Source organism: Gavia stellata, chromosome 9 (assembly GCF_030936135.1).
Source record: "Gavia stellata isolate bGavSte3 chromosome 9, bGavSte3.hap2, whole genome shotgun sequence".
Lineage (NCBI taxonomy): Eukaryota > Metazoa > Chordata > Aves > Gaviiformes > Gaviidae > Gavia > Gavia stellata.
The window spans coordinates 16,683,750-16,694,476 of record NC_082602.1 but is presented as its reverse complement, the minus strand read 5'-3'; the positions used below and the strand labels follow the sequence as shown (position 1 = coordinate 16,694,476).

General features: G+C 42.3%; 1 protein-coding gene across 1 annotated transcript; it reads right to left on the bottom strand.

Moving 5' to 3' along the window:
• Positions 1–2,784: 2,784 nt before the first annotated feature.
• DUSP13A (dual specificity phosphatase 13A) lies at positions 2,785–4,787 on the bottom strand. Its single transcript, XM_009810526.2, has 3 exons — positions 4,627–4,787; positions 4,113–4,330; positions 2,785–2,984 (listed from the first exon to the last, which is right to left on the bottom strand). The coding sequence occupies exons 1-3, from the start codon at positions 4,785–4,787 to the stop codon at positions 2,785–2,787; spliced, it is 579 nt and encodes a 192-aa protein (XP_009808828.2).
• Between the last annotated feature and the right edge of the window lie 5,940 nt (positions 4,788–10,727).

The window sequence follows — 10,727 nt, the reverse complement described above, 5'->3', positions numbered from 1 at the left end:
AACACTAAAACAAAAGTTGAAAAGGGATAAAGGAATTAAGAACATATTGAGGAAAGACCTCATGATAAGGCAAGCCTGGGGCAGGACGGCCTGTGTGTCTGTTTGTTCCAGAGGAGATGGAAGGTAATCGGCTCCTGGTCAGGGTGGGTGTCCAGGACTGACAGCTCCTGAGGGCTCCTGGGAGGGTACACAGGCACCGCTGCATGAGCCCAGGTGCTCTGGCCAGCTCAGCAGGTACCCAGCTTACCTTTAGGTACTTAAGTATCTTTCAGCATGGGTCCTTCCCTCAGTTAACATTCAGTGCCTTTAGTCTCCCAGGTTGTGTAGACCCTGTTGACAGATGTGCGTTTTCTGAACAAAGTGCCACTGGTGAGGCAGTATTTTTCTTTTGTTTTGATTCCCTAGTCCAACTTGCCAAACCAGTATTTGAAATACAAGTTTTCTCACTGACAGTGGAAAACAGTGAAGTACTAATGTCACGTCACATCACAACCTGAACTATGGGTAGTTTAAGTGACAGGTGAGAAGGTCTCTTTTCCTCCTAGCACGTCACAGCAGACAGTGTTTTCTGTTTTAAGAAGTTACAGGACTAATTCTACTGCTTTTGCTTATGTTGACTGGAATCTTTTTCCCTGAGCAGACCTGGAGCCAAAGTTAAACTGTATATAAGGAAGGGAGCAATACAGACAGGCAAGAAATATAGGCAACACTAACTCCACAGATTAAAAACACTTCTGTGATTTGCCAGTGCCCTTGAAAAGAGTTTCTAACTAATTCACTCCCTCCACTGGGGTAAGTAAGTCTCGCTGTGTAAGATCACTACCATGTTGTTGGTGGCATGGATGCCATACTGACTGAGCTTCGCTCTGTACTTTTCTCTTCTCTAGCCCTGGTGAAACAATACTCTCCCAGGATGAGCAGTATCTCTGAGAGCAGGTACTAATTTACAATAGGAGCAGCTTTCACAGCTGTGGCTTTGTGGGACATCTGTTCAGGGACATGCAAAGTATTATCCTGATGGGAGGTTCCATTAATCTTGCTCACATGTGTCTAATTTTGCCCAGCCTAAAGCCATTAAGATGCATTATTTCACTCACATGAATTTCAGATTTTTCAATGCCATGTCTTCAAAAGGTTTCTAGACTAAAATCTACTGTAATGTGAATGAAATATAAATTGTAATGAAATATTAACTCATATAAATCCCTATTAACTCTAATGGAGAACTTCAAAGCAAACCCAGCTCCTCCTTCACCACTCTGCTGCTTTGTGAGGTATAAAGATTATCCTAGCACTATTGGGTTTCAAATGTGATTTTCTATTTGATCTTTTTACACTATAATGTCTTCTCTTTCTCTCGTCAGTGGAGCGCTTTGGCAAGATTTAGGAGAATCTGAACAGCAGTCGAATAGACCTCTGAAAGGATCTTAAAGATGCTTATTTTGCAAAGCATTTGTTCCACTGAAACAGGGAGGGATTTCTACATTCTCGTAAGTGCTAGGCAGAATCAGCATTCATGTCATAACCTCTCCAAGAATTAAGGAAGATAGGGGGTCTGGGAAGGAAGAGGTTCAACTCACAAGTCACCACTACTTAAGTCTAGTAATAACCTTGCAAGTCTCTTCCCGCAGAGAGGAAAATTATCAGAACTGATGCTTCAAATGCAAACAAGCAAGCAGAAATGTATTTACTTAATCTGGCAGGGAAGGCTTATAAGGTCAGCTAATCAATAAATCAAACCAGTAGCAAAGGGCAAAAATAGATTTGATTATCGCTTCATGGTTCACCACAAGGTAACATGCTAATTTTCAGGCAGAGTGGTAGCATGAATTTCAAATGCTGTTTCTGTATTAAAAATCACATTGGTTTAAGTACCAATTAACTGGTGACAGGAAAAGTGACATCCTCAAAACAGCTTAAAACTAATTTGTATCAATTAAGCCTAGCCATCAATGTAAGCTAGCTAAGTTCCTACCTAGTTTAAACCAGAGATGATTCAAAGTCACTTACACAGAACTGATTTGGGATAATTTGGAGGGAAAGTGAACTAATGAGTTCAAGCTTACAAAATGCTTTGAAGATCTGACATCTTTTTTTAATGTCCCCAATATACTACATAATATACATTATCTTGCTGAAAACATATTTACACAAGAAAAGCTTTGTGGGTTTGCTGACCCAAAGACTTTAGAGAGAGCTCCACAGAAGTTTATTCTGCTGGTGTGGGTCTTCAGGCTGTCACAGCTTTCTGTAGCACTGCAATATTTAGCAGACCAGTGAAAGAGGAATGTTTCTGTAGCAGTGCCTGGGCTCTTAAGAAATTGCCCTTGCCACATCACCAGGCCTGGAACACAAAAAGCTTTTGAGAGCACGCACGTGAAAACTGTAACCAAACCGAGGAAGCTGGTTATGTCACGCTCCCAAGTAAAGGGGGCTCAAACATGCTGTGCAGCTAGATGCAATTGTTGAACTTGCCTCTGGCATTAGCACAAACCAGGAATAAACTCGGTCCATCTTAACCACTGCAGTGGAGTCATCTGGTAGCACCACCACGCTAGGCAGCACAGCTCTGCAGCACACAGTGCTTACAGTGCTGATGTTGGCTGTGCTGGTCTTGGAGGAACTGAGCTATCAGAATGAATCCATTTACAGTTCTGTTGACTTTTTTCTTTGATGCATAATTTTCTTCATTTTTCCAACATACATTGATCATAGGAAGCTGTATATGCGCAATGGCTATGAAGGCTGAAACTCAGAAAAGTGAATGTAAATGGGTTTGCCCTTTCAGCAGTCCTTCTTTTGCCGTAGCTTAACCTCCAAATTTCGCAGGTGTTTCAGAAAGCCACGATTGGGTGAAATCCATCGATGTTCCTTCACTGTTTTGATAGCTTCAACCAATGGGAGGTGGTGATGTATCATGAGATATGCTAGGACTAGGGAAGCTGACCTGCTTACTCCAACTGCACAATGTACCAAAATTTTAGCTGGTTAAAAACAATTAAAAAAATAAATTATAACCATAGAAGAGAAGCAGTACAGTCGATGAAGTTTAATATAAAGGGAAAGCAAACCCCTTCTGCGTTCTCCAGCTTGGTCAGAGTAATACAGCAAACAGGATGTATTTCTTACCGTTCTGATAGATCACATGAACTGCTAACAATTAAGTCTAATTTGCAATTGTTACACTCACTTGTATGAGAAATGCCATGAGATCCCAACCTGATGTCAGAAACACTGGTAAATCAAAGAAAACCCTGTTGAAGTAATGAAGTTGTTCTGTTGCGAGCAAGAGGAAAATAAGACCCATTGGTTTCAGAGGGGCTTACTTAGGTGAAGAAGAATGCTAAAATCTTCTGGCCTGCAAGGATGGCACTAACACATGAGCCACCAAGAAAAATTACTGGCCTAGTACCATTGCATAATAAGGCAATTTGCCGTGACTGTAATTCTCTTTTGAAGGCAGAACTTGTGATGCAGTCTGAGACAGCTCCATGAATGCCAGTTTACTCATGCTAAGAAATGGTCTTTTATGTCATACAGGTTAATTAGTCTTTTATTGCACCAGTGCCAAGACAGTCAGTCTCTTATGCAACACGCTATAAATCTCCCTGGGTACAGATAAATCTTTTCCTCGGGGGCACAGCCCTGCAGGCCCTGTTCACACAAGAAGCTCATCTGCAATATATGAGCCTCTTCTCGTGGTTGGTGGCTGTAGAAATCAGGACTTTTGTGTCTTTATTCATCTGTTCTTACAAATACAGTTGCCATAAGAGTGTCTCAAGAGAGGATGTCCATTCTAAATGTACGTTTTTGCTTCTCCCTTTTTGAACCAGCCTTTCCTTCCAGATATTTTTCTCTCTACTCTGCCTCCTCTCCTCTCTGCCCCAGTCTCTCTCCTGCACTGTTCATCCTTTTTCTCACATCAACCGTTTGGGACTTATTTAGAGCTACACACACGTACCCTGTGCTCCCTCCTCCCGCCACCCACCGTGCAGGTGACCAGCAGCTGGCAAGAGACCATGGATTGACTTGTCCACTACCGAGCTTGTGGAGCTGACCTGTTACGAGAGGCTGCCAACTCACATAAGAATGAGACCATGATAATTGTGTACCTCCTGGCGTGTTCAAGGCGTTGTGGATAAATTGTGCCGCAGAGAAAAAGAACTGGCTTATATCAAAGCTTGGGAGGTCATGGGCTGGTACACCATAGTAATCAATGGTTGCTCCATAGAAGTCCTGGCCTCCATGGCTGTATGCTGTGCTGTGGGCAGCATTTAAAACATGAGTCACACCCATCTTCCACAAAACAAATCTGTTGTGAGCTGTTACTCTAAGAAAAAGACAAAGACAAACAAATTGAGATGGGTACAGAGATATTCATGGAGCAGGAGAAGCTCTGCGATTGCATCTCCCAAGCCATTTGCTGGAGCGTCAGTCCGTGCATTGCTTCTAAGGGCTAACCAAAAAGCAAGTACCAGCTTAGTCATAATTTTATCTCGGAAACCGTGCTGTCTGCAGTGTAAATGACATCAATTAGCAAAATTATTAGCTGTCTAAAGCTGCACCTATGAGGCATACTAACAGACAGAACGTATGGCAGAGGTGGGTCAGTAAAGCTGTACTCACAGGTCTCCTAAGAAGAGATTAGGCCATACTTCATCAACGTGGTTGCAAGAGGGCCGCCCAGTGTTCAGGAGCTGCTCGATTTCTTTAAGGGAGGGGACATCCCCCATGCATGCCCCAGCATCTTCGGGTCCGTGGTGGCCCAGCACCTCTGCCCCAGCCATGCCGAGAGCCAGGGAACCCCGCTCCCACCAGCCAGAGGCACGGCGCTGTGTGCTGGGGTGCTGCCAGCCCCCGGGGTGGTCACGGGGAAGGCTGGGAGATGGGCTGGGGCAGGTGTTGGGCAGCAGCTCCCGCTGCGGAGCCACGCCACGCCTGCACTGCAGCGTCACCCGAATCCCTCCCCAGGGCTGGCCACTCTCCTGGACATTGCCCTGACAGACACAGCCAGTTGAAACAGATGCATTGCTGAACTGGGCCTTTCTGGTTCCTTACTGGTTCCAGTCAGCTCCCTGGGGCTTGTCCCCAGAGCGGCACTGCTCTGCCACACAGCAGCCTCGGTGCCAGGGGTGTCAGCCACGTGCGGCAGCAGCCCCCTGCCCGCAGGACGCCCACCAAGACACAGCGGTGACTGCCTTCAGCAGTGTCCTTGACACAACAGTGGCAGTCAGCAAGATCTGGCTGTTCATCACAAGCGCTTAAAGGCCCAATAAAGGAAAAACAGAAACCTGTCCAGTGCAAGAGGAATGGCAACTATCTCCCAGTAAGAGCTGTCCCCCAGTTACTTTGAGGTGCTTAAAAACATAGCTGCGAAAGGGTCAGAAAGGCACCAGCAGGTCCTATTGGCATGGTCACCAGGAGGTTAAACACCAGTAATCTAGAGAAATGTATTTCTTGAAGCTACTGTTTTTTCACCAAGTAAAATCATCTGAGCCTAACTGTACATTATACGTTTAATCTTTTCTATTCCAGTCACTGCTTTCATCAATGTGTCAATACAATACACCTGCCACATATTGTCTGATACCTCCCTCTGTTGAAAAGAGAACAAAGAATGTGAGTATAATGGTTGTCAGGTAAAACTTGTAAGCCACTGAGTTAGTTTATATAGGAAGGTCTGGTAAGCCACATGTTGGAGACCCACGACGTCAAATTGTATTAGTGGGTCCTCTCAAGTACAGCAGTGCCTTGTGCTTCTGGTCTGCAGGATGTGTGACTCCTGGCAGGGGGCTGCAAAGCTGTCAGTGATGGAGCTACAGGGCAAAACACATGAAATGCTGATGCTCTTTGTAAGCCTGGCAGCTGACACGCAGAGCACAGTTCTACCAAAGGAGTCCAGAAGAGAAGGTGACCCAAGAGGGGAAGATTGCTGCTGGTATTATTCCTTGTAGAAAAAGGGCAATGAATGGAAAGAACCCTTGGTCAGGTCTGAACCAACTTTATTCCACAGACATTGATTTACTATGATGCAGAGAGGGTTTGCTTTATTTTATTTTATCAAGAGACATATCATGGAGAGCCGTTTGAAGCCAGGTATTAAAGTCTGGACTAATTAACTACGCTTAGGAGTACTCAGGGTGAGAGATCACCCTAATACAACGCAATAGTTTCCAGCATCAGAGGGCAAAAGTTATATGCAAGAAAAAAAAAAAAGTGACTTTGTTCAGAGTCTTTCATGAAGCAGAAATTGTTAAAATTCTGTGGATTTAGAGAATAAACTGTTTAAGAGCCTCCTGTGTACAAAGAGACTGTTAGTTCCCATTGCCATATATGTTCTGCCCTAAAAGGTGAAATAAGAGAAACTGCAAGCTGCAGTGCTTATTTAGAGGGGGCAATGGGACATGCAGCCAGGCTCTGTTGTGAGTGAAGCAACCAGCTGGCCAGATCCAGCAGAGGCGAGAACTACAGAAATGGTTAAAGCACTATGTATGTGTCTTTAATATGCTACCTTGTTTTTCTGTTTTGCTCTTTTTTCCTTTGGTAAACTAGTGCTTTTTAAGCTGATTGATTTGTGCTCATGAATAAGGAAAACCAACTGGCTGAGCAGGTGAAGCTGTTTAATTTAGTTTACTTTTCTCAGGTTTCTGGGTGGAGGCTCAAGCTGAGACTTTACTAGCAGGTTTTTTTTAAATGTAAGCCCAGTCCTCCAGCCCTTTTGTTGCCAATCAAGTTCTGTCAGAAATGTGACACTCATGTTTAAATCTGGCCCTTTTCAGCTGTAAAACTTTTATTGGCCTCTACCTCAAATGCACTGACTAAGAATTCAGAGTTCATCGGTGGCATGAAAGCTTTTGAGCAGAAAAATATGAACTCCAGAAGAATGATCTCCAAGCCCTGTGTGTCTCCAACATTTGTATGGCATACGTCCATTTGCTTCAAACTCTGGCCTTCCACACCTAGCATCTTCTAAACATTTAATAGTCTGTAAACATGACTTTGGTAAAGCTGTGTTACTGACTTTTTTTGCCAGGAGCTGTCTTTGAAACAGACAGGAGGCAGAAATCTGGCGTTCAGACCACCTCCGTTAGGCAGTAACTCACAAGACGTAACCTCACTAGAGAGAACAAGTCCATCTCTTCCTGCTCCGTGTCCTCCCTTGCCTGCCATTCTGCCCACGGCACTGGGCTCAGATGTCTCAGAATATACCTCTCCTTCCATGTGTTTACACAGGATTTAGCCATCAGGTCTGTGGGGCAATCCAGGACAGTCAGGCCCTCCTCTACTGAGATGTACCTTGACATTAAACTCCCAGGAAGCTGGAAATCCTTCTCAGTGGAAGTGCTAACTCTCCTAAGTGAAGCTGAAGGCTTTGTTCTATCACCTCCTTGCTCCTGGAGCACCTTATTTTGTCCTTGTTGTAACATTCAGGGAAAGGCCATGATTCTCTGACTTTGTGAAAAATTGTTGTGTTTTAGTTTGTATAAAAGTAGCCTGAATGCAAATGCTAAAACACTATGGAAAGCATGAGCTTAGCTTTGCCCTCAAATTTAGCAGGACATTCCTTCCAGGTGTAACCTTTTGTCCCGATGGGTTTGGCTCTCCACAGCTTTACTTTCCTGGCCCTTTTAAAGCTACTAAGGATGGATGTGAAAAGCAACAAACTGATATATGGTCTCACTGAATAGAGACAAAATCAGCTTTCTGTGAAGTAGGGACTTTTTGACATTCCAAGAATTTGGACATTCTCCTGACTGTTGGGATGGTGGGCAGCTCTAAGCCAAACATCTGTGTGCAGTTATATATGATATTAAAATAGCTGCTGTTTCAGCTGGAATTAATGCACGATTAATTTTGGAACACCCAACAGAAGGCATCCTTTTAATCAGTGGACTATGCCTTTGTGATTACTTTGTGTGTAGTACTTGGTGCAATAACCTAAATCAAACATTCCCTGGCTAATAACGCATTGGGTGGCAACAGTGTAAACTGCCATGGAGTGCTCTAGTAGCATGCAACATGGCATTACCAGGAAAATGTGCAGCGGTCGAAAACAGGACATTCGTTGAGGCTCTTCTGTTGAAAATACTCCTATCAGTACTAACTGATGCTGTGTCTGTGTCACCCTTCCATCTCTCTAGTGAAAACTGGGCCAAAATAAAACTCCTTTCACATATCCTGAAAGAAGAAAGTTTTTATAGTGAAAATGTTACAGCCTGGAAGTTCAGCTAGCGGTGATTCTATAGATACAGTCATCTCCAACTGCAAAAGATCTACTCGTTTCACTCATCAGCCTGTTTTCGGGATTTGATTTTCGGGATGATTAGCTATTGAAGAAGAATGGAACTAATTGAACTCTGGTACATTTAGGTCAATACTAAGTGAGACAGAGTTTTCTGGTGTTCTACAACAGTAATGTATTTTTAACATATGGAACGATTTTGTCTGATTAGCACATGGAGTTTACTTTTTTTTTTCTTTCTTTCTCGTTTTTTCTTTCTTTCTTTTTTTTTTCATCTCTCATAAGTTCATTTTCTGCCTTGGAAAAATAATTATGTTTCACTAATTTGCTTAGTTCTTAGGCATTCAGTCCCTTTTTCTTCCATTATGGAAGTTAAGAAATTTGAAGATAAAATTCATGCTTGAAAGATCACACATGACTGATCTAAGTGTGCTTCAACTGAAGTACAGAGATTACAAAAAAATTATAAGGCAGGACCTGATATGTCCAAAAATGAGATTACCAAAAAAACCCACCCCAAAACCCCCAAAAAGAAAAAAGCATGATTTAGATCAATTAGCACTTCTACTGAAAGATTCCTGCCCCCCCCCCCCCTTGCCACGTTGTATTCTTTGCTGGAGGAGAATTTTCATAAGCCATTAATTCTCTGTTCAGCTGGGGCCTTTCTTTCCTGCGTACAGTCTTGAGATTTATTTGAGATAGATTGATTATTTCAAATCCTTAAATGCTATCAGTATTACTTAATGACAGAGTGTTTAAAAAAAAAACAAAGCAAAACATTAACACATCTCATTTTCCTTTGCTATCTAATAGATTGTAACTAGAGCTAGTTGGGAAATTTCAATATAAATTTCCTTTCTTTTTTTTTGATTAAGCGTCAGCCTGAACATTGAATCAATATAACTATGTGAATTGAATAAATTGTTTTCAATCTAAAGACGCACCCAGTGTAATTACACATTTTAATGATGTTTTTTCTTTGCAATCTGCAGTAGTTTTAAAAATATCCATAACATATCATTTGTCGTAACTTCTCAGACTGACATGTCAGCATTGGCACTGCCTGTCAAACTTACATCAAGACATTCATGTCACATGGCATGAAGTGACATAACTCAAAGTGACGGAATGAGGTTTATTGGAAATTTCTGTTAAATAAAGCACAAACTATTTAGATAATTCACTCTTTTAAAGAACATCAAATGTTAGTAAGAGAGAAGTAGTTTTCAGCTTTGAAGTGTAGTGGCTAAGCAGCTATTACACGTCTACTTTCATTCAAGCGTTACAAGTTTTAAATTGTGCTCTTTATCACTTTCTTGCACAAGGTAATTTGATAATTTTAAAAATATTTGTTAGGTGATGAAACTAGACAGAGCAGAAAAATGCCATTAGCAGCGATAATTTCAGATAGAAACTGACAGGTAGAGGCTTTCTCCAGTGCTGAGGTTGCCAAATCGCGGCTGCAAACCAGCCCAGCAGCCCCCATAGCCCTGCACAGGGCTATCTCCAGCGACGCACGGCCAGGTTCTGTCTTCTCCGCTTTTACTGCAGATGTGACTCTTGGCCAGGGGTTCACTGCATAGAAATCTATTGCTGATATAATATATGTTGGGGCCTGTGAACTTCAGATAGTCCTGGATTCACATGTATATATAATTACGGCTCATTTTCCAGCCGGGACTTCTAAAGTCTGGAGACTGAATTTGGGAAGTTGTTTGTAGGTGGATTGCTGGTCTTACTATAAACAGTGTAGGGAAACAGGGTAAGGAAACTTCTGCTTTCGTTTTTGCTTCCTTCCTGCAATCTGGTGAGCTGGAGGACTCTAGTGCATGTTTATGCTAAAAAAAACACACAACAAAGCCACACTCTGAACAAAGCAGCGCTTTCCTGGCACCTCCCATGAAAAGGCTAAGAATGAGATCCCGAAAGGCGAGTTAGCTCCAGGAGTATGCTTAAGATACTGACACAGTGACCTATTCTGTGATAAGCCAGCCCTGTAGCCTGCTACAGTTACTTTTGCAGCAGTTTTTCATTTCAGTTTTTACTTATTTTTACACTTCTAGCTTAAACCAGGCTTTCAGATACAAGCAAATACAGCAATGTATTGTAAATTGTACCAACTTGGCACCTGGAAGTGTGCAGAAAGTTGTGACTGACTGGCAGTTGGTGAAGAAAAATTGATGGCAGAAAAAGCAAAGAATGCATGTAGTAGAGAAGCACAAAATCTTGTTTAACTAAATTGCCTGGCTCTCCTATGATTTTGTTTTCCTTGTCAGATAACTGCTAGTTATTTTGAACATGACTATGCGGACCTGGAGTAAGCAAAGTTACCTTGACTTTAAACCAGCTTTATTAACAGGTTCATTATTAACAGGAAGACTGATATTTTTTTTGTTTGTTTTTTTTTTCAGATTCACATGTATGTGTTCTACTGTTTGTCACTGATGAATTTAGACTTGTCAGTTTTTCATCTAGTGCATGTAAA

What these genes read in the sequence shown, in the direction of transcription:
- DUSP13A (XM_009810526.2), bottom strand. Translation starts at nt 4,787, where the DNA reads ATGGCTGGGGCAGAGGTGCTGGGCCACCACGGACCCGAAGATGCTGGG. An exon ending in AATCTCTTCTTAGGAGACCT is followed by an intron (nt 4,331 to 4,626) that starts GTGAGTACAGCT and finishes TCTTTTTCTTAG; the next exon opens with AGTAACAGCTCACAACAGAT. An exon ending in CGCCTTGAACACGCCAGGAG is followed by an intron (nt 2,985 to 4,112) that starts GTACACAATTAT and finishes GTTTTTAACCAG; the next exon opens with CTAAAATTTTGGTACATTGT.